At 38.2% G+C, this 24,679-nt stretch overlaps 2 protein-coding genes across 2 annotated transcripts in view; both read right to left on the reverse strand.

The window, feature by feature from the left end:
* On the reverse strand, nt 1–3,926 carry selenoe (selenoprotein e). Its single transcript, XM_084414603.1, has 4 exons — nt 3,760–3,926; nt 2,805–2,881; nt 2,449–2,527; nt 1–310 (listed from the first exon to the last, which is right to left on the reverse strand). The coding sequence occupies exons 1-4, from the start codon at nt 3,874–3,876 to the stop codon at nt 167–169; spliced, it is 417 nt and encodes a 138-aa protein (XP_084270729.1). The 5' UTR covers nt 3,877–3,926; the 3' UTR covers nt 1–166.
* Nucleotides 3,927–19,761: 15,835 nt separating this feature from the next.
* The window catches only part of scarf2 (scavenger receptor class F, member 2), a 33,830-nt gene continuing 28,912 nt past the window's right edge, over nt 19,762–24,679 (reverse strand). The window contains exons 10-11 of the mRNA XM_084414216.1: nt 24,289–24,438; nt 19,762–23,030 (exon numbers count right to left, since the gene is read on the reverse strand). Of these exons, the coding sequence (XP_084270342.1) occupies nt 21,931–23,030; nt 24,289–24,438 (1,250 nt within the window). The 3' untranslated portion in view covers nt 19,762–21,930. The remainder of the gene's footprint in view (nt 23,031–24,288; nt 24,439–24,679) is intronic.

Raw genomic sequence — 24,679 nt, forward strand, 5'->3', positions numbered from 1 at the left:
CAAAGATGTAAAAAGTTTATTGTAAGATCTCTATGATTAGGACAGTGGTGCGCCAAACTGCCTCCAGCCATGTGTGTGTCAGTCCAGAGTCTGTTTCTGTTTCTGAACTTTGAGACCCTGGACGTCATTTACGGCAGGCTGCAGTACCGGCGCTGACCAGCGGGTGTCACAGTTCGTCCCGAGGGGCTTTTAAAGGGAAATGTTTGAACTCCTCAGGGACTTCCTCGCCTTTCTGTGACCTCTTATAGAAACCCAGAGAATCCAGCAAGCTGCTGATCTCGTCTGCCTTCATCTTCTTAACTGGAACAACCTGAGGTAGGCAAAAATTGCTGTCAGAGGAGTGAAAGATACCAAAGTTCCTGGTAAGTCATTTCACGGTGGCCATCTTTGAAACGCCTCTTGGGCAGCTATTTCAGTCATGCAAGTACAGCTCCTATCTCTTTGAATGGGGAAACATCAAATTCTCCAAAGCTGCTCAGCAAGCTTATGGTCAAATTTCATATTTGAAATCACCAATGAAATCTGACAACAACTGTCTAAAATCATTAAAAAAACCCTGCATTTTCCAGGCTAGACCAGCCAATGCACATGTGCGGTCCTAAGTGTGCGTGGTGCGTCTCAGGCTACGTTTACACTAGTGCATTTTTGTTTTAAAATACATAACTTTTTCTACGGTTAGGTCTGGCGTCTATACTACTCCGGAGTTTTTAACCCTCAATTTCTAGGCGTTGTTTGCACTAATACATTTTTGTTTGAAAACGCATCTTTTTCCTCTCCGTTTTGGCCTTCTGTCCACATTGTTTTTGTCAACGAAGACAGAGCTTTTTGAAAACGCTCTCCCAAGTGGATAAATTTGAAAACGCCATTTTCGCGTTGTAGTGTGCTGTGAAAACGACATCCTTATCATCTCCGTGTAAACTAAGGCTATGTTTACACGGAAACGATCTGAAGAGAAAACGCAAAACTGGCGTTGCGTTATCACTTTTTATTCTGCGTTTAGACGAGCGCTAGGGGAAATTCAATTCAAGTCAAAACATGACTTTTGCGTCATGTGGTGACGCAAAAGTGTGTGAAATTCGATGTAGTATGCACTCCAGGCGGCTAGGTGGCAATGTGAAGCACTGCCACACAACAACACCAAGTCCGCGCGCCTGCGTACAGCCTAGCAGTCTCGCAGACTTTTGCATTTTTACCCTTTAGACGGGAACGCGACGGTGGAGCGTTTTTAAGATTTCCACTCTGGAGGGTGGTTTCACTTTTTTGCGTTTTTAAGCCCCATAAACGCCATCGCCGTCTAAACGAAAGGCACATCTGATAAAATATTTTTACGTTTTCACCCGCGACCGTTCTCGTGTAAACAGGGCCTAAGGGTACGTTTACACGACAACAATGTTTTCTGCATACAGACGACACCATTGTCAAAACGTCCCCATTCACACGGATTAACGATTAAAAACGCTGTATTCTGCTGCCAGGCCATTAGATGGCGATGAAACACTATAGACTGAACACTTAATACGCATGTGCGTGACGTCGTCATCTTCAGAGATTCACATTCTTGTGGTTTACACGGAGACCCGTTTTCAAACTGTAAACCGCCTCCAACGCTTTGAACCGCTTTCAAACCCGTTGACTGTATTCTAGTAATTTTTACTTTATTCTCAAAATATTACGACTTTATTCTCGTAATGTGTCGATTTTATTCTCGAAATGTTTTGACTTTATTCTCGAAATGTTTTGACTATTCTCGAAATGCTTCAACTTCAATCTCGAAATGCTAGAATTTTTTTTTTTTTTACGTTGCGGTTCAGGGCTTCCTGCATGTGTCCAGTGGAAAAAAATGACAAAAACTTAGCCTAGAAATCTAGACGCACCCTAGCGGCAGCAAAATTTATTTTGCAGCCAGTGTAGTCTAGCCACTCTCCGTTGACTTTTGAGCTGGAAAAACCAAACTCTAGTCAGGCCAATCACAACGTGTATAGAGTCGGTGGGCGGGCTTTACATAATGACGACAGAGTTGTGACGGTTCCGCGTGAATTCCCTGCTACTTGAAAACAAAGAATGGCTGCTGCTGCTGGCGAACAGCGGTCTTTCGAATCGGCTTTGTCCGTGACTCTGGAGGACTTGGAGTTAAGCTTTTCTTTGAGAAAAGAACAAAGAACGGCACTTAAGTCATTCTTAAAACAGGAAGATGTGTTCGTAGTTTTGCCAGCCAGATACGGCAAAAGTTTAATCTATCAACTAGCTCCACTGTTGGGAAAACGCTCTGGTTGGTTGAAGCGCTGTCCTATTGCATGCAGAGCGAATTTGAAAGACAGCCGTTTATCCCGCCCCTCGGATTGAGCCCTGACGATGGTGAGTTGCCAGACCTAACATCTTCATGTAGGTCTGGCTTGCCAGGCTAACAAAAACTTACACTTGCATGTAAAATAATTAGGTTGTCCTTACCTTCACTTCCTCATCCTTATCGTTGTAGAAGATCAGCCGTGGGTTTTTTTCCTCTCCTGAATCATACTCCAGGTTATGACTTTAAACAGCAGGTTAAGGTTAACGGCACCAGGCAAATGACCTCTGAGGCCATGAAGTGCATGACTCCAGCCTCGAAGTGTTTAAACATATGGCAGCACAGAAAACAGCACAGAGGGCCTGTAAAGATTTCATTAACATTCACGTCCCTGTCAAATACTGTTACCAAAGCCATTTGGAAATTTTTTTAGACACTCTATAAAAAGACAATAGTCACATACACATACTAAACTGAAAACAGGAATTACAAGAAAATGAGAGTTATAATGTCAGGATACTACAGTGCCGATCGCTCCATCAGGAAATTGTAGAGCTCTGGCATCTTCTTTATGGATCATCCCACTACACTGGGAGCCTGGGAGGGGATTAAAGAGGGATTTACAACTAAATGGCTAAAAGGTGAAAACAAGTGTTTTTACTCATTCTTTGTCATCAACTGTTCTTTATGACATTATAGCTTGTACAGCATTTAATTTACTGACATATTATGCATTACCTATGTGTCGAGAGTTATTTCAGTTAGAGTATGTAATTTAACTATCCACTCCACTGCTCAAAAGTTTGGTGTCAGTAAGATTTTTTTCTTGAAGGAAAGAAATGAATACTTCTGTTCAGCAAGGAAGCATTAAATTGCTCAAAGTGACTGTGAAGACATTTATAATGTTAGAAAAGATTTCTATTTCAAATAAATCATGTTTCTTGAACTTTCTATTCAGCAAAAAAAGCTGCACAGTTTCCTCAAAAGTATTAAACAGCGCCGCTGTTTTCAGCATTGATAATAATAATAAGAGATGTTTCTTGAGATGAGTATCAAATCAGCATATTAGAATGATTTCTGAAGTATCATGTGACACTGAAGACTGGAGTAATGATGCTGAAAATTCAGCTTTGCATCACCGGAATAAATTAAATTTTTTAAATGTATTCAAGTAGAAAACAGTTCTTTTAAATTGTAATAATATTGCACAATATTACAGTTTTTACTGTATTTTGTATTTGATCAAATAAATGCAGGCTTGGTGAGCAGAATAGACTTATTTCAAACACATTAAAAATCTCATAGAGCCCAAACTTTTGAAAAGTAGTGTATGTGTTTGTATTGCCCAGAATTATAATAATGAAATGTATTTTAACATCATTAGCTTCTATGCTAACGTAGATTTACGCAGTCTGTGCCACATCACTGGACCATGAAAGTGACTTTTTAGAGCAAAAACTCCGTTGAACACTCACCATAAGTTTTCCTCTGGCTATAAGAAGCTTTTCCTCCACAGCACTGCTTTCTGAACTGTTTTCAGCACTTCTCCCTGTGGCACACAGAGTCAGAAGGGCCGCCAGTGTGAGCCACATACTGCACTCGGGATGGGAGAACTCACTGTATCTGAAAAGATTGCTGTCTTTTGGTGAAACGAGGGTCAGTAAGAGCAGATATGGGTTCTCTGATAGGTGTCCCCCACCATGTGGCAAAGCCTGATTGGTCGATCTGTTGGATTTTGGTTCAGGGGAATGAAATACAATTTTAGTATGGGGAAATTATTGATTTATTTAAAGTCAACTAATTCATACCTAAAGAACTTAAAGATGTTATTTATTTGATAGTCAAATGTATTTGCCAAATTAGTTTTTTTGTCAATATGAAGGGGTTGAGGCCACGGGACAGCTGCGTCTGTGTCGGATTCTCCCACCGTCTGCTGATGAATAACCAGAGAAGTCAGAACACAACACCTGCTGCTGTTTCAATAACACTCTGATGAAGCAGTGTTAAAAGTTAGTCCTTAAATTCTTCATTATTATTATTATTATTTTGTATTATTATTAACTTTGATCTTTTTGAGGTTACACATTCTGTAGAGACACCGAGTTAATGAGAAATGATTCTTGTTAAACACCAAGGGGAAAAAATCTACATGGCTACATGTGGCTGTGTTGTAATATGATTTTTAATTATTACACCAGAAGCATGTGGTTTTAGAGCAACAGGTGGTAACAACAAAGACATAATTATAATGAATTTCTTCTTCTTGCATAAAAGGTCATTTTAGCTAACTTGTTAGAGAGCATATTGATGGTGTATAACAGTGAGTATTAAATTTAAATAGTACATAATAGATTATTTTTATGAAAAAAATAAATAAAATCTAAATCTGAATGTATCTTTTATAATGTTTAATGTATGTGACACTTTAAATATCAAAATGTATGATAATACTTTTTATGCTGTATAATAAATGACCTATGAGTTGCTTTGGATAAAAATAAGTAAATATTGTAACATTATGGAAGCCATAAAAACATGACATTTCTGAATTTTGTCATGATTTGCAAAATTGCAAGATTTGCAAAATTTGAGATTTAATATTACCGATTATGGTTCAAGAGACAGAATCTTTTAAGTAACACCTCATACATTGAACCTTTGGATATGAAATATGAAATAATTATGTAATACAATGTATTGTTATGATTATTTGTAAACAATTACAGTTTGAGCAAACAATACTTGTTTCTTCTGTTTTGACCTGAAAAAAAATCCTGCAAGATTTAAATTTTGTTATCTTGTATATCTTATCTAATATACTCCAGTTTTTTTTCTGTTAAATATTAATTCATAAATATTATTTTGATATTAATTACTTTTGATATTTTAACATTTAAAAATTATTTATAATACCAATCATGAAATAAATAATCAAATACATCTCAATCAGCACTATCATCATAATAATTCTTTATTGTATTTTTTATATATGAGATGTGGATGTACATCACCCAGGGTCAAGGCAGTGCATGTAACCTGTAATGTCAACTCTGCCCACATCTGGTATAAGCTCCTTTTTCTGTGTATTTATGTACAGTAGCAAACTATATACATACTCTGTTGAATGACTTCTGTACGGGAACATTCTGTTTCACTGCACTTGTATAATACGATTCATTAAAGGGAGGGGTGTGTTGATTTTAGGTCACCTACAGAGGGCGACCATGGTACAGGATGGACTTTTGGTAGTGTTTTGGGTAAAAGCGCTTCCAAAACTCTTGCCACAGACAATTATGTTTCCAATGAAAATAAACCATTCTCCATAGGAATGCAGCAGTGAAACCATCATGGTCTATCATCCACAGGCAGAGCTGGGGCCCGGACTGTCTGTCTGTCTCTACAGCTGTGGTCAGACACTGATGTGTCAGATGACACAGTCGTCTCCCTCTAAAAAGACCCAGATTTCCTCCCTGCACCTGAAAATCAAAATATCTGCAGGCGAGACACTCAGCGCAATGTAATTCTCCGAAGATGTGACTAAGCGATTGGGCTGAGACTTGAGTTTCAGCATGACTGTTGTCCTAGAGGATCGTTGTGTTGCTTGAAACTTGTTCAGGAAACTTAATGGACTTTTTAGACATGTTTTATTCAATTATCATGCTTTTCTCAGATTTTGTTTCTAAAATCCCTTAGGAGAAACAAAAATAGACACAAGTTGGATGATTGTTGATATACAGAGCTATACAATTAATGTGAGCACAACTCAGATCATTTATGAGAAATGTTTGCGTTCATATTGAGATCTCTGACTTTTCATTGTGAACTTTTGACTTGGTTTCCCTGTAGAAAATCCATCATAGCTGGTCATCAGCAGTGTTGAGGAAAGTTACTTCTAAAAGTAATGCATTACAATATTGTGTTACACCCTTAAAAAGTAACTAATTGCATTGATAATTACTTTTTATGGAGAGCAATGCGTCACGTTACTTTTGTGTCCTCATCTGGACTGGGCTTGCAATAAAAGAGAGAAGAAAATGTATATTTTCACGCTTGCACAGTAGAGGGCGCAGCTCAAACAAGCCTTTCAGCTGTGCTGCCATTTTTGATTGCAGGAGAATAGGGGTGCGTTTATCTCCAGTTTTAGACAACAGCTGCGTCCCAATTCAGAAGCTGCATTCTTTTAAGGGCGCATTTCATTGTCCCGATTTAAAGGCTCCTTCAAATGGGGCCTTCGTTTCCCGTGCAGTGAAGAATACAACAGCCTTGCCTACACCATAATTCATTGCACGCCAGTTACGACAGGATTTTTTTTTTTGAGAAATTGCTGAATTGCACTTTTAAACATAAGTGCTGGGTTTCAACACTGAAATATCTAATGATAGAAATAAAATGTTGTCATATCTTACCATGATGCAATTTTATATAGTTGATAACTATTTACTTACTACTTTATTCTGAGGCCCAAACTGAGCAAATTTAAATTTAGTGCAGTTGCTGATATATTATATTTATATGGCCAAAACAACAAATGTTTCAAGTGGTTTCCCCAAATTTAACTGAGAATAACTTTTAATGACTTCTGCTGTCTCAAAATTATACAACCCCTTCATGGCAAGCATTTTTAGTACTTAGTAGAACATCCTTTTGCTGTTATGACCTGCTGCAAACGAGATGTTTAACCAGACACCAGCTTCTGGCAGCGTTTCTGAGGAATCTTATCCCATTTCTCATGAGCATTGGCCTCCAGTTCAGTAATGTTCTTGGGTTTGTGTGCTGCAAACGCCTTCTTCAAATCCCACCAGAGATTTTCTATGGGGTTCAAGTCAGGTGACTGATGGCCACTGTAGACTCTTCCAGTACGACTTCTGTAACCATGCCTTGGTGGAATTTGAGGTATGCTTGGGATCATTGTCCTGTTGGAAGGTCCAAGCTTCAGCTTCCTCACCGATGGCATGACGTTTTCTCCTAGGATTTCCTAATACTACAGTGAATCCATCTTGCCTTCCACACGCTGCAGGTTTCCAGTGCCAGAGGATGTAAAGCAGCCGCAGAGCATCACCGAGCCCCACCATGCTTCCAGTTCTTTTCAGCATGTGCTTCATTCTTCTTCCTCCAGACATACTGCTGATCCATAGGGCCGAAAAGTTCCAGTTTTGTTTATCGCTCCACAGAACAGAATCCCAAAACCTCTGTGACTTATTTATATATGATTTTTATCAAATTGGAGCCGACTTTTCTTGTGCTTTTGGGTCAGTATGTGTACGTCTTGGAGTTCTTGCATGAAAACCACATGTGTTTAATACGCACCTTGTGCAAGCTGAAACCTCAGTGCCTGTTGCCACCAAGTCTTGCTGTAGGTCTTTTGCAGTCACTCTAGGGAGTCATTCAGTGGGCTGAATAATTTTGAGACTGCAGAAGTCATTAAAAGTTGCATTTCAGTTGAATTTGGGGAAACCACTTGAAACATTTGTTGCGTTGAGCTATTTCAATTACTTTTGTTTGATTTGTTCATTCAAGTCTGTAAATTTAGCCAATAAACTTGATTTGCAATGGGAGTTGAATTATTGAAAATTTAGAGGCCAAATATGATACATTAGGCTTTATAGGGTTAAATCATGCAATATCCTGTTTTTAAACCATATATTCATATTGTTCATAAAGTTCATTTGTCATCAGTTTTGTCTTGAGACTCAGACACACATGAGTATCAGTCACACGCTTCTGACTAAACATCAAAAACACTTTTTATGAGCTCTTTCTCTCCTAAACGAGAACGGCACTATCCCTGTACACACGTCAACACACACGTAAGATCTGCTGCACACACACACACACATGCATTAATGCCATCCGTTTCCCAGCATGCTGTTCTCCAGCAGCACACATAATGAGCAGGAGCCATTTCCTCCACCGGATCCTTCGGGCTCTCATCTTCTCCTCTTTTTTTCTCTTCTCTTTTTTCCCCTCCCTCTCCGTTGTTTTTCTCCAAACTCAGCATTTAGGTAGTGCTTCCCCCTGTTTCCAAAACAAGCACTGTTTGATCCTGGACGTCTGGATCCTCAGGGCATAGACACACACACACGCACGCGCACGCTTGCATTTTGTTTCAACTTTCATCACCAAAAAATGATGGCGATTACTTATTTCTGGCAACACAGACTCAGTTAAACCATGATTTTAGGCTTCTCTTGTAGTCAGATCTATGATTAGAAGTTCTAACCTCCAGAGTAGAGGATTATGGGAAGTTCAGATCAGGTTTATATATTTAGATGTTGAGGGTAGATTCGCAGCAGCGGCTGTGGTGACATCATCAGGCTGGACGGTCACACGTGCAGTGAATGGCCGAAGCTGATCGTATATGAGATAATGGAGGGAAGGCAGAGAAGGAGAGGAGTGTGGATTGCCACCATTGCAGATCTGCCCTTGTGCTCTAATCCAACTCTCCTAATGAAAACCACATGCTCCGTGAAATGGTTGAAGCCGAGAGGGAGAGAGAGAGTGAGAGGGAGAGAAGAGGGGGTGTGAAAGAGGAACAGGATGTAGACATAGCTTTAAAGATACTGACACTTTTTAATGAATCCAGACTGTGGCTATATGAGATACTGGAAGCGCAGCGAGATCACAGGTCCACCACTAGGAGAAACTGCTTTGGGTATATTTGATCTAAAAGGGGCTCCTTTTCTTTTCTTTTTTTTCATTCGTTTTTTTTATCCATTTGAAAAATATTTAAAATTACTTGTTTACAACAAAAGTACAAAAACACTTTTCTTTATACATTTTCATAATTGTGTATACATTTCTATACACCCAGTGGCGTGCAGTGGTGTTCTGAAATGAGTTTTTTTATGTGTTTTTTTTAATCAAATTTAAATTCATGTCCCAGTTACACTTAATGTTGTCACATATTACTTTACATTGCATAAAAAAGCAAATGCAATTCTATTTTGCATTTTTTTACATTAACAATGTAATTAATGTTCTATTTATTAAAACCAATCAAAAAAATCTCATGGTTTAAGCAATTTGTACGTATATTCCAAAATAATAACTAAAGCCAGTAACAATTTAAACAATACATTTTATTTGTCAACTAATGTTCAGATGTTATTTTTAATATTCAACTTATTTTTGGATCATCAGTCATCAAGCTCAGTAAACACTGTCACAGACTCAGAGATGTACCTTTCATTTCATCAAGCTGATTCTGATCTCTCACTAAAAAAAACCCACAGTAATGTTTTCAGGCCATTTTAAGTTTGATTTTGACGTGACATAAAGCAGTGATATCTAAGTGGGTGAGTTGTTTACTTACTTTTTAATTAGTCTTCCCATTAAACACCATCATTTTGTTTATTCAGACCGATTCGTGAACACGCATGAAAACAAGATGCGAGATTTATCGTCTGTTAAAACTCAAAAAGCTCAGAGAAGAGCAAGAGAAAGACTCTGACTCCCACTGTAACTTTACTTATGGATGTAGCTGTTGGACAGTGTCACTTTAAGAAAAACTAGTGATATGCACTATTTAAAGGGTTAGTTCGCCCAAAAATGAAAACTATCCCAGAATTTATTCACCCTCAAGCGGCTAAGTGTCTATGACTTTCTTCTTTCAGCCAAACACAGTTATATTAAAAAAAATATATCCTGACTCTTCCAAGCTTTATAATGGGAGTGAATGGTACCATTTTTTTAAAGACCAAAACAAGGTACATATTTTTTGTATTTAAGCCCTAAATGGTATATAAAATAATCTATTTTATTATTATTATTATTATTTATTTATTTAATTTGCTCAGTATGTATATGAAAATCTATGGATGCTTGTTTCCACCATTGAATAAAAAAAAAGAAGAAAAAATTCAGATTTATTTTTTTTCCTCGCAATTGCAAGTTTACATCTTGCAATTCTTACTTTCTTTCTTAGAATTGTGTGATATAAACTTGCAATTTCGAGTTATAAAGTCAGAATTGTGAGATAAAAATGCGTCTTTTTTACCTCAGAATTGGACTTTACTAACTTTATCTCACAATTCTGAAAAAAAAATCAGATTTGTGTGAAAAAAAACACACACAAATTCAGAATTTTGTGGAAAAAAAAGTCCGATTTGCGGGATATAAACTTGCCATTGTGAGAAAAAATCAGAATTGCAAGTTCATATCTCACAATTGCAACTTTATATCTCACAAATAAGTCAGAATTGTGAGATAAAAAGTTGCAATTATCTTTTAAATTGTAATAAACAAAAAAAAAAACTGTTCTTTATACATTTGTGTTTTTATATATTTGTGTAATAATTTGTATTCCTGGACTAACAAGGTACTGTCAGTTTACTGTATGGTGAAGTGCTTTTAGGAAATGACATCTTGACATCTTGATTGCTGTGGTTGTTATAGTTTTTGGGCCATTACTAAGTGGTTGATTTCTGACCCGGTTCCTCACCCTCAAGTGATAATGTGATGTCTATAGATAGGACTCAAATCCTCTTTCAGTGCAAGATTTGTATTCCACATTTTAAGTCTGATTGCTTAAAGTAAAAGCACATCTCTCCACAAGCAGATCAATTTGAGAGTTACAAACGGGTTACGTCTTTGCTAGGCACTGGTGTTACAAAAGAGGAAATGAGCAGATGGACTGTTTTCCATTTTGGTCTAATCTTCATCACAGCAATGACGTTTACAGAAGCAGTTCTCTCCTTCTCTTCTTGAGAGCCAGTAAAACACACACACACACACACACACACACACACACACACACACACACACACACACACACACTCACAGCTCTGAAACCTGAGCCCTGAATAAACCATACTACTTCCTCCTTTCAGAGAAACAGAGAGGGAAAAGAGGGGGAGAGTGACAGAAGGAAGCAAGAGAAGAAGGGGGAAAGAGGGAAAGGGGGAGGCATGTGTGGAGGGAGAGAGAGAAAAGGGGAAAAAAGGAGAAAAGTTTTGCGTTAGAGGCAGATCCTCAAATAAACTTGACACACAAATATGCTGACAAAGAGGAAAAAAGAGAAGTGAAGACAACGGTTTGCTGACCCTGTATATCTGTCTTACTAATGGGAGACTTTAATTTCTTCAGAGGGGCTTTGCCTTTTTTCAAAACGGCCAAGCATGAAGATGAGAGAGCCAATGCTTTAAAAACAAGTTTAAATTTAAATGGGACACACATCTTTCATTGCTAACAGTATCCTTTCTTTGAATTTTTAGAGGTGAAAAAAAAACATTTCTAGAGGCATGAATATAATTGGGTCTACTTTGACTTATAGGCTTGTAAACAATATCTAGCAACCCTCTAAACATGTAAAAGTAGTTAGGTAATATTACTGAAATTTTACACTATTGCCTCCGATCCTAATGAGGACCAAGTCAAAACATAATAGAGTAACTCAGACACTTATGTAAAGTATTCTTATGTTTTGTAGTGTCAAAAGAGAAACATATACAAAAAAAAAAAAAAAAAAAAAAAACTATAATTATGATTTAAAAAAGATTTTTAGTCACACACACACACACACACACACACACACACACACACACACACACACACACACACACACACACACACACACACACACACACACACACACACACACACACACACACACACACGCACACACGCACACACACAGACCAGTCCAGACCTTAAATTCATTGAAAGTCTTTGGGATGTGCCTGTTAGAGACCTTACAGAGTGCTGAATTGTCAATATCCATATACAGAGTGCATTGTCAATACAAGATCTTGACCAAAAATGGATTCACCTCTTGATGGAAATAAATGTTGTGAAACACAAAAGAAGATATTTTGAAGAATGTTGGTAATGATGGTCCCCGTTGACTATAGAAGTCAATGGTGTCCATCAACTTTCTGGTAACCGAAATTCTTCAAAACATCTTCTTTTGTGTTCAACAGAAGAAAGAAACTCATACAGGTTTAGAACAACTTAAGGGTGAGTAAATGATGACAGAATTTTCATTTTTGGGTGAACGATCCCTATAATGCCAGGTGTAGGGCCTGTGATATTCCAACCCGATCTCAAAGCATTTTACGAGGTGGCTAATTCGTACAAATTCATACGACCCTAAACCTACCCATCACGTGGGTTTAGACAAATCGTACAAATTCTTACGAATGAGGTCGCACGAATTCGTTCAATTTAGATACCTTTTAATCACTCATACAAATTCGTCGTGAGATAGCGTTGGATATTCTGATTCTAGACATGACACGGGTCTCTCCTTCAGTGTAAAGCCTGTTTTATACTTCTGCGTCGAACTGCCGCCGTAGCTACGTCGTAGGCTGTGTGTAGCGCGCTACCCTACGGCGTACCCTGACGTGCACCTCTCCAAAAATGTAACAACGCGTCAATTCTACGCGGACACAAGCGCGGTGATTGGTCTGCCAGAACCCCTCCCTCGGGGTTTCACATGCTCCCTAGGTGCGCGTCAACGCGGACAACGACACAGAAGTATAAATTAAAACCAACACGTTGCCTACGGCGTATAGGCTCCGGCGTAGGTCCGACGCAGAAGTATAATGAGGCCTTAAGTCCATGTGATGTTTTTTTACCCAGCTTCACCCGTTCTCTAGGTATGTGGTTGTTTATATTAAAAAGTAATAGCACACCTCTCTACAACAGCACAGAATAAATACAAAAAAAATAAATTGTTGTTGTTGTTTTGGAACATGTTTGAGCACAATGAATTAGAATTCACTGATCATCAACTAACTGGTGAGCAGTGAATAAATCGAGTGTAGTAAATCATTTATTTTTAGCCCTATGTCTCATTAACTACATGATGAACTGCCCTGTTATCACCTCACATCAGTCAGACTTATATCACAGTTTGAGCCCAGCAGATTTAGCCTGTAATAATATATTATACACACACATGATCTCAGCGCTGCAGCTCACTGGTGAAGAGCTGAGCTCAGCATCCAGCGGTTAGAAGCAGTGACACGCGCCAAGCGTCTTTCCAGTAATAACCCACACATGGCACGGACACGTAAGCTGGGATTCATGGACCTCTCATAATGCAAAACGGACAAAAACACAATGGCAAAAGCTGATGCTAGAGTCTTTCATAGAGATCAGAGACATACAGTGACCACAAAAATGTATTTGGGCAGAAATAAAACTGTATGTCATTGCATTGAATACAAAACATAAAACCTTCACTATTCACAATCACTTTATATGATGAACAGATTGAATTTAGGCTTCATCAACTCGCAAATCAGATCTGGTAAACGGAAGCTCAAGCATGTTCACTTGACGTGCAAGAACCAATGAGGTTCATTCTCGTGTTACGCTGCACGTTTGAGCTTCCTCAAGAACTAATGAGGTTACACAGCACGTTTGAGCTTCATCAAGAACCAATGAGGTTAATTCTCGTGTTACGCATCACGTTTGAGCTTCCTCAAGAACCAATGAGGTTCATTCCCGTGTTAAGCAGCACGTTTGAGCTTCAGCAAGAACCAATGAGGTTCATTTCCGTGTTACGCAGCACGTTTGAGCTTCCTCAAGAACCAATGAGGTTCATTCCCGTGTTACGCAGCACGTTTGAGCTTCCTCAAGAACCAATGAGGTTCATTTCCGTGTTACGCAGCACGTTTGAGCTTCCTCAAGAACCAATGAGGTTCATTTCCGTGTTACGCAGCACGTTTGAGCTTCCTCAAGAACCAATGAGGTTCATTCCCGTGTTACGCAGCACGTTTGAGCTTCCTCAAGAACCAATGAGGTTCATTCTCGTGTTACGCATCACGTTTGAGCTTCCTCAAGAACCAATGAGGTTCATTCTTGTGTTACGCAGCACGTTTGAGCTTCAACAAGAACCAACGAGGTTCATTCTCGTGTTACGCATCACGTTTGAGCTTCCTCAAGAACCAATGAGGTTCATTCTCGTGTTACGCAGCACGTTTGAGCTTAAGCTGGAACCAATGAGGTTCATTCTCGTTACGCATCACGTTTGAGCTTAAGCTGGAACCAATGAGGTTCATTCTCGTTACGCATCACGTTTGAGCTTCCGCAAGAACCAGTGAGGTTCAATCTCGTGTTATGCAGCACGTTTGAGCTTCAGCAAGAACCAATGAGGTTCATTCTCGTGTTACGCAGCACGTTTGAACTTCCTCAAGAACCAATGAGGTTCATTCTCATGTTACGCAGCACGTTTGAGCTTCAGCAAGATGTTTGTTCTCGTTCATCAAGCAGGTTCAGTTGAGCTTCTGTTTATGTTCACTGATGAATGTTTATTTGTGAATAAAAGCCTAAATTAAATCTGTTAAACATATAAAGCGATCGAGTCTCTAGAAAATGTTGACTAAACCGCACGATTCGTATGGATTAGTTTTACGATCTCTTTATGAACTTCTTGAAGCTTCAAATGGTAGTTGCCTAGCTGTCAATGGAGGGACAGAAAGCTCTCAGATTTCATCAAAAAGATCCAATCCAATCTATTTTATTTGTATAGCACATTTAAAAAACAAAGGTTTACAAAGTGCTGAACAAGGGATAATACATAAAAGCGCATATAAACATATGTGCATATAAACACATAAAACATAAACACATACACACCTAAAACAACATATGATGACACAGTTAACATGATGGGTTAAAAGCCAGAGAAAATAAATGAGTTTTAAGACGAGATTTAAAAGATTCAAGGGTTGGGGCCAATTTGACCTGTGGAGGAAGCTCATTCCACAGTTTAGGCGCGGCAGCTGAAAAGGCGCGGTCACCCCTAGTTTTTAACCTGGTTTTGGGAGCAACCAGCCGAAGTTGCTCACTAGACCTAAGTGACCGTGAGGGGGTGTAAATCTGTAATAGGTCTGAAATGTAACACGGAGCCAAACCATTTAGTGATTTAAAAACAAACAATAAGATCTTAAAATGTATTCTAAAACACAAACACAATGACCTTGGTTTTGTCTTCATTTAGATTAAGAAAGTTAGAAGCCACCAGGCCTTAATATCTTTTAAGCACTCCAATAGAGGTGTGAGGGAGTTACTTTCGCCTCTTTTAAGGGGAAGATATATTTGAGAGTCGTCCGCATAAAAATGATAGGAGATGCCATGTTTTCTCTTTTCATAAAGAAAAGAGAAGTGGTCCAATAATAGAGCCCTGTGGAACACCACAAGGCCCCTTCCTTGTGATGTTCCACAGGGCTCTATTCTTGGACCACTTCTCTTTTCTTTATATCTCCTTCCCCTAGGAAACATAATTAGAAAACATGGCATCTCCTATCATTTTTACGCGGACGACTCTCAAATATATCGTCAGTCGATGAACCAAAATCTCCAAACTTTACTGAAAAGCATCTCCCAGCTAAATAGGACTTAAACCACTGCAAAGCAGTGTCTCTAATACCAACACAGTGCTCTAGACGAGAGATTAAGACTGCGTGGTCAACTGTATCAAATGCCGCAGTGAGGTCTAAAAGCACTAATATGGCAGAATTTCCTGAATCATTTATTAACAAGAGGTCATTAAAAACTCGTAGGAGTGCTGTTTCAGTGCTGTGAAAAGCTTTAAACCCAGATTGAAAAATTTCAAAAATTCCATGCACATTTAAAAAAGACTGCAATTGTAGAAGTACAGTCTTCTCTAAAATATTTGAGAAAAAGGGAAGCTTTGAGATAGGTCTATAATTACATAAAACCGAGGAATCCAAATTTCTTTTTTTAATCAGGGGTTCCACAACAGCTTCTTTGAGGTATGTTGGAACATCACCTGATACCAAACTACTGTTTATAATTTTTTGAACAGTCGGGCCAATGGTCTCCCAGGCTTCCTTAAAAAGGCGAGGGGGCACAATGTCTGTGGGGCAATATGAAGGTTTTAATTTCATGACAATTTCAGCAAGGTTTGCAAGAGACACAGGCTCAAACTGGTTGAGGACAGCCGAGTAAGCCGAGAAAAAGATCTTCATTTGTGTTCCGAAGATGAACGAAATAAATATCTTATGGGTTTGGAACGACATGAGGGTGCTAGTTAGGTTTAGAGTTTGCTTTTGCTCAGCTTTCATGTCTTGTTTTCTGTTTGTTTCATGGTCAGTCTTTTAGGTTGTTAATTAGTTCAGTCCTCCTCCGTTCTCTGCCTGTTTGTTTCTATGGTTTCTGATTGATTTGAGTATTCTATTCCGGTGTGTCCTGTTAATTATCTCATCAGCTCCTTTGTTTGCCCTCATATATTTACCTCAGTTTTTGTCTGTTTGTTGTCTTGCACTGTTGTTGTTTAACATCAATGTGTGCGTGGTTGTGTTTCTTGCCGAGTAATTCTCCTGTTATCTAATGCATTGAGATGTTTGTAAGCGCTGCTAAGGTGCCCTAATACTTTTTGAACACTATAGCAACTTGGCCACCATCGGGCTAAACTGTTCTTGTTGCTTAACCACTCTATTTCCGATCCGTCCCAGCCGGTACGGATGTGATTTCAGTTTCCACTGTGGGGCTGATAACGGAGCTCTTTAGAATATAATACAAAATACTTGAGCTTGGTTCGGCAATAATACCAAACCGTGCCAAACCAAGCTTTAGTGGAAATATAACTGGAACCGTTCCTTACCGTTCTGTTGAATCTTTTGGAGAAGCGGCTTATATGAGCATAAAACCATGTTCTTGTTTGAATTACCCTTGAGTAATGTGTACATGTGATGGTATATGAATATGGTAATCAAAGCTTTGCATTACCATCTAGGCTAATACTATCACACTACTTTTTTTTAACAGACATTTAGAATTGTTTAGAAGCAACAACAAACGTGCGCAACCCGTTTTGAGAATCCATTACACAGAAAGAAAGCTTGCTAGAATATAAGTGTTTGATTTGTCAAAGCTATGTTGTTGTCAGCCCTTATTATAGAATCATTTACTCTGGAGTCTGTCGCCCGTTGAATGGTCTGCTTCCTACGGAAAGCTGCTTAAACCGGCAGAGCAGCTTTCCAGAGTACCAGCACGGCTCTATTGAATTCTCAAAACTTACAGAAGTATGAAAGATTGCTTCCATTCTGTTTGGGGGGGGGGGGAAACAAACAAACAAAACGCATTTCTCAGCCTCTTTCATGTGTAACTCAACCCTCTGCTTTTTTCTGCTTTGCATTGCAGAAAATATTTGTCTTTTTCCGCCTTAACTCATAAATTTCTCTCCCCCCCCCCCCCTTTTTTTTTCACGAGCTGAAATCGCTACCAGATGTGGATGCAATCTGTCCCTGTTGCCATGACAACGGCTGAGTTCTGAACAGGCGTGCAGCTGTGGGTCCATTGGCTGATGTTCAGTGGCTCTGAAGGTCCTGGTGTTTCTAAGGACCTGCCACTTTTTTTCGAGAGGTATGTTTAGACCCGCACTTGATTTGTCATATCGCCTTCTCCGAAATCTCATTTGTCTCTCTGGTCACATATTACGGTCATAACACCGTAGCTTTGGAGTTATTTGTAAGCAGTAGCAACAGTAGCTTCTGAAATGCTTGTTTTGTGAATACTTTCAGGAACACACTTTGTTTCCTGGAAGAGATGTAAATGACTTTTAAATAAATGACTTTTCCAGGGCTGGAGTTCTGTTTCAGTTGCAGTGTGAGGACTCATACTGTTATTGATTTTACAGGGAAAATTATGAGTGTATTCTCATTACTGTAATGTAGAAAGTAATAATGATATATTACTGAAATGGTTAAATATGAATATATGATGGCAGTATTTTAAGGCTTCTTTTTAATTCAGTGCTGATTTTAAATATAAAAATGCATTTCAGTTTTTTTTTTTTTTTTGAGAATCTAATCAGAATCACTACTGAGAATAGTTAAAATGATGAATAAATAATATAGACACTTAATAATGAGAAAACCTATATACATACATACAGATGCATTATAATGATAATTTAAGGGGGAATTTTACTTTACGCAAAATACAAAGTTCTGGCATGAAACTCAAGATGGCGCGGGCAAATAGGTCCTTTAACCCTCCTGTTCATAACCACATCGTTATCTATAGGGTGCAGCTGATTGGTTCCTGCCATATCAGTAGCCAATAAGCTCGCTGCTCAACCTTCAAATACTTGGGTAGCATTTGCCTTAGCAGTGCAGCGTGCTTTCAGAAACCCTCCACCTTCCCCAGCTCCACCTGTATAGATCTGCTATGGGTTATTCATGTAAGCTATATTGTACAGCAGTAAGAAGTTATTAATTCTTATTTTTGAAATCTATTATTTCTCACTTTTAATGTAATATTACCTTCCTTTAATTTTCTTGGAGAAAATGCTTGATGGTCTTCAGTTTATTTTTCACCTAATACTCACTTACTTTATGTCAGGAGTGGCATGACTTGGGAAATGTGCGCGCGTGTATGCGTGTCTGGATGCTTTGACATCTCTGGTTTCAATTACAGATCACATGATATTCCTCGTCTGTGTTGCCTTTTGCCGACGAAATCTTGGCTGCTTTCTTCAAGCACTCATCTCTTCTCTCTTTAAAAAAAAAAAGATTTAGAAAGTGGAGAGCAAATACGCAGCACATGATGCTTTAACTCCAGGGCCCCCGCGCACAGACTTCCAACTGTTCCTGTATGAAAGCGGCTGTTGTGCCAGTAGAGGAGCTCGCCAGTTCAGTCCTCTGGGCCCTTTAGAGTTTGATGAGCATATGACCACCGTTGCAACTGCTACCGCGACGAAAATACCTCCCCATGATCCCCCTGCTCAGAGCACAGAGGCAGCCAGGAGTCAGCGGAAACCGTAAAATATCACTTACTGTATGAACGGGAAAATGGAGAGGAGAGAGAGAGGAACAAATGGAGAGTAGAGTGTCATTTATAGATCATCCTCGCTTGTAGTGCATTAGATCTTTATTACCTCTAAATGATAATTATTTTCTTTTATGGGCAATATACTGAACATTATTCATTGTTGTTTTGTTGGCCACATAAAATGTAGGTCGAAATTGAATATCAAGATGATTGTAATGTGCTTTTTATTTTTACATGATTTGAAGTTTCAGAAGCAGTTGGCCAGGTTAGCACCTGCTTGAAAATGAAGTTTCAATCATTGATTAACCCATTCATTTGACCAAATCAGTGTTATTGAACCGTCAGATTCAGTGAATCAGTTCAAAACACTGATTCAGATATTTAGGAAGTCCCTGCATATTTGACATGCTTAAAAATATTTTGTAAATGTATATGTTGGTATATATTCCATTATTATATTTGTGCATATATATACAATTACTACATTTAATTTCTTAATTATAATATATTGTTCATTTAGTGGAAAACAGGCTTTTTTTTAAACTGTATTTTACTTTAAACGTATTGAATCTAATTGGCAAAAATGAGTTTTTTCTAAATAATTAAATGTTTTAAGGGAAAATACATAAGCAAATTAAGACTTTAGACATTAATAGTATTTAATATATTTAAGTCGCTGTATCGATAGATCTGATGAAGAAAGAGCCATTTGATATATGTACCCTTTCAATTCATGAGCTACAGGTTTGCTTTTATTTCAAATACGGTAACTGAACAACCACTTATCAACAACATAAAAAGGCAAAAAATCAGGACAAAATGAATGAACATAATGCATGTTACTGATAATGCTCCGTGTTTAAAGGCCGAGCTTCAGTCAAAGCTTGCTCTTACGCCAAAGTCAGAGTAGAAAACAGAAATCTGTTATTCAAACGCCCATAAAATCATATACTGCAGTTGGAAATGTTCTGGAATCGTGCAAAAACATGAAAAGTTGTTTTTTGTCAAAGGTCCCACGTAAAGAAAGGCGGTACAAACAGAACATGCATAGATATCTCTCACTGACCTCTGCATCATGCAGTTTATCGTTCATAAAAAAACAATAACATCCACAGAGAAATGTGAAAAAGTTCTTTTGAGAGTAAAAGGAAAGATATTTAAACATTACAATCAAATGTACCTGATGCTTGCATTAAAAAAAAAGAAATAAAATGTAATCAAATTTGAAAACCAGTTCATTTGACACACACACACACACACAAATATAAAAAAGCAAAGATATAAGTTGTATAAGCACAGCTTACAAATGAAGGTAAAAATATTATTACAAAATATCTTAGCATGTAGAAAAATATATAAGGTACCATACAAGGGAATAGCAGTTACTGTACACCACAATGGAAAATCTGCTTTTAGTGAAGCTGCTTACAAACTCAAAAATGCTGCAGGCCCAGATCGAACTTTTAACCTGTTTTTTTGTTAAAATATAACCATTCAGGTTTTCATGAACTCACTTTTTTGCATTCTGTTGGTGTCATCTTAAAAATATTTGCAAGTGCTATGGGGTGTTTCTGATTGTAAACGTAAAAAATAAACATAAGCTGTAGTCGTGAGCCATTATAAAAAAAATGTTTGATGCAATGAACTTCCTGCTACCGCATAGTCAAGACAAACTCTGAAGAATTAATAATTAATTTCATCTGACTTACTATACTGGCATCTTTCAGGCGTTATGATTGTTTCTTTGGCAGGACAAATAATTATTTATAAATTAACATTTTCATAAAATGGCAATGCAGACTATATTAATGCCGTAGTTATTATTGTGCTGCATAAACTTTCAGTCATGAAGAGAAAAGCATGTGATATTAGCAAGGCATAAAAAGCATTACTGATTTTTACTGGAAAAACAATAATTTAAGTGCTTATTTTTAATGCAAATATGATCAAAACTGATATTTGTGATGTTTTTTTTTTTTTTTTTTAATAATGTTGTTGTTGGTTTCCTATTTTAACCAGGAGTTCGGGAAAGACTCCCCATCGTACAAGATCCCAGAGGAGAAAGGTTGTATATTAGCATTTATTTTGTGAACTTTTAGGACTATAATAGTATATAGAAGGTCTGAATGTCAGCATACATGGACTAAAAGACAAAAAAAACAAAGAAACAATACATTTTAATTTTATGGAGTATTTATCTGTCATGAAAAAAAAAAAAAAAAAAATGCATTACCGATTGTGGGTACTTTACGGAAGAAGGGAAAGTGTTTAGATTCAGCAGCAAAGATAGATATCACTGTGGATTAGCAAGGACTACGACTATTACTGGCGTTTTTAGCTTAAAAAGCATGATGCTAGGCACTAAGAACTGATGAATGCGCATGTCCTAGAAACCAAGCAGACAATTTCCTTCATGACATCATTAACAAGGTATTGAATATACATATACTGTATGGCCTGAGTGAAAATTAATAATGGCATCATTCTTCCTGTACCTTTGAAGTACCTTTGGTTCATTCTTTACACCAATGAATACAGTGCTAAATACAAATTTCAGACACAAACCTGCTGATCAGACAATTACGATAGCATTGGCAAATTCAAAACAATGGACGTTGAGTAATGCATATATAAAACTGAGAGCATACAACAAGAGCTTATTACATTAAATTCATTTACTCTTCCTTTTTAATACTGTACACAAGCCACGACGTCGTTCCCGATTCCAGGACTTCAAAGAGTTAACGAGAACCACAATCCTTCCAAATATTAAAACCTATAAGCAGCTCGTCCATTTAAAGAACAATCCATCCAATTCCTATATCATGTTTGACGAAAGTTACGAAAAACTGTACGTTTACGTTCTCAAAAAAAACAGACGCACCAATGCGATCAAAGCGGATCTATTTGACAGTCTGAGGTGGCATGATGGCCGTCTTTGGAGTGGTTTTGCCTTCCGTCTCCATCGTTCCCTCCTTTCCTTTCTTCCTCGGTGGTTTTTTGATGGGTGTTTTCTTTGGTGTGGCATCTCCTTCAACTCTGGTCCCATTAAGCCCTTGTTTTTCTGGGCTTTTAGGTTCAGGAGAAGAGTCTGAAATAGGAGCCACCATCTTCTGGAGGTTGCCGGAGGTGGGCAGTAGGGGCTTGTTGGTCCCAGTTGCAGAGCGCTTGGTCTTTTGAGGAGGGGTGGGTTTCTCTCGGTTGGCTTGAGGCGTTGAAACGCCGTTGGGTTTGACGCCCACCGTGAGCCCCTCGTTTCGATTGAGGCTTTGGGTCTTCTCCTTCAGCTGAGCCGCGAGTAGCGTGGCGGCCTCAGAGTTCATGTGCGGATGCATGATCTTTGGGCTCTTGGGCGGCTCTTTGTTGGTGTCGTTTGCTTTCTTGTCCGAGTGGAAGTTTCCAATCTTCTTCAGGGCATTCTGGAATGTTCCGTTGAGGTGCTCTATGGTATCTGAAGCTTTGTGAGATTTGCTTTTGCTTGGGGATTCGGGTCCATCTGCCTTCTTCCCGTCCTGATGCTTTTCTCTGTTCTTGCTCGACTTCTCCTTAAACCGCAGCTTCTCATCAGCCTTTCCAGAGCCTTCTGAATTGTTCTTCTTCTCTTTTTGTGGTGATGGAGTCTGACTTTGCTCTGCTGGGTTGGTTCCAGATGTTCCGTGGATCCAGGACACCTTCGGTTTGGTGGACGGGTCTGGAGGACGCGGTTTCGTCTTCTCTTTCGTCTTCTCCGGTGAGGCCGTGTCCTCCTCCTCTTTGGAGTGTTTGGAAAGGCGTGCAATGTGGGCGTAAACGGCTCCTATGGTTGACTCAGAACCACTGGTGGAGCCCTCGCTGTCTGAAGATTTCAGGAGAGGCTGCTCGCTTCCGTCGCTAACGTACTGTTTTGTTGTTTCTCTTGTGTCTTTGAGGGACGTGTACTCTCCTGCGTCCTCATCATTGGGTGATGATGATAGTTCTTGAGCGGCGCTAGAACTTTTCTTCTCACAGCTCTCGTTCATAGTCTCTGAAAAAGGTAAATGTAAGGGGTAAGTGGTAGAGAAATATATCTCTATGACTGTAGTAAAAAACTGACTGGCCGGTTCCTGTGTGATTAATGAACTGGAAGTTATATCAGCTAAAAATTTTAACACCTCTGTGTTGACATTTGTCATTGTTTGATCTGTCTGCAAAATATTACAAAATTCTATATACAATTGGATCCTAAAACTAAAATTGTAGTTTTGTTCTAAATTTCAGTCTAACATTAAATAATCAGTTCATTTAAATAAATTCTCCTTCTTTTAGCTGTAAAATTAATTTACATTTTTTTTTTTGAATTCATATTTTGAATTTCAGGGGTATTTGTCACTTTCGTTGCTGTGTTAGTTTAGTATTATTTTTCTATTATTATGGTATTTATTAATATTTTGAATGACCTTTTATTTTTATATTTTATTATATAAGTTTGTTACCTAATTTTGACTTTTTAAAAAAAATTATTATTATTTCAATATTTCTGTTTAGCATTCTTTTTTTCATTTCAGTTTTAGATTTAGTCATTTTAGAACTTAAACACATTTTATTTCAGTTTTTTGCCAAGGCAATATTTCTAATTTTCATAAAATTTTTTTTAAGTTTACGTATTTCATATTTTATTATTATTTTAATTCATTATTTTATTTAACAAAAACTGTTTAACTATTTAAATGTTTTAATTTTTTTAGTTAACAACACTGTTTTGTTGGCATTTCAACCCTAATTTCCTGGTAATTTCTGAACAGACACTATACAGTGCACTTCAGTAAGTATTAAGCTAGTTTTAATTCTGAACATCAACTTTGACTATACTGAAATATATTTAAAAACGACTAACCTAAGCTTATTAAAAAAATAATAATTGTTTTGAATAAAATAATGAGCACACCTAAAGATTATTATGTGTCTATGACCAGTTAGAAACACCAAAAACGCCATATCACCATGGAAAAATGCCTAGGTTTTTTCCTTAAAATGCTTTTATATCAGTTTTCCAGCAATCTCCCACACCACGGTTTATGCAGAAAGTCCTGAGTCACATCCTGAAAGCTTTGCATCTGCTGACTTGGCCATTTATAGCGTTTTCTGTTTGTATTCACTCAACGCATGTGATATATGCACCCAGAGGCCAAGCGTTTACCACAAATTGAGGTCATTTAATAAAATTGTCAGGAGATTTCTTAACTCCCTCATCTGTTTTCCATGTTGCACAAACAGATGGCTTATCTGCGCTAGTTCCCGCTCACCTTCGTGTGGTATGCAGTAAACGGGCCCGTCTTCACTCGTCTCGAAGGAAGAGAAGGACTCCTGGGAAGACCATGATGGAGAAGGCTGGTCCACTACGGAGGGCGGCTCGATAATGCTGTTGAAGGTGTTTTCGGGATCGTGGTGGGTGACTAAGGGTTTGGACAAGGGGAAAACAAACATAGAGGTCAGGTCAAATCAGTGGAAGAAGGCTCCCTGGGTTCCACAACACACAAAGGCTCTTTGACTACATATGTGATGATGTTAGGCTCTACAGTCTGCATTAGTGACCGACAAGGGCAAATAGTGGAGTGTGGATAATCTGCATGAAAGCCAGCATTGACAGCACATGAGTGAAACACTACAGTTCAAAGCATGCTAGTGGAATGATCT

This window comes from Rutilus rutilus (assembly GCF_951802725.1).
Source record: "Rutilus rutilus genome assembly, chromosome: 7".
NCBI lineage: Eukaryota > Metazoa > Chordata > Actinopteri > Cypriniformes > Leuciscidae > Rutilus > Rutilus rutilus.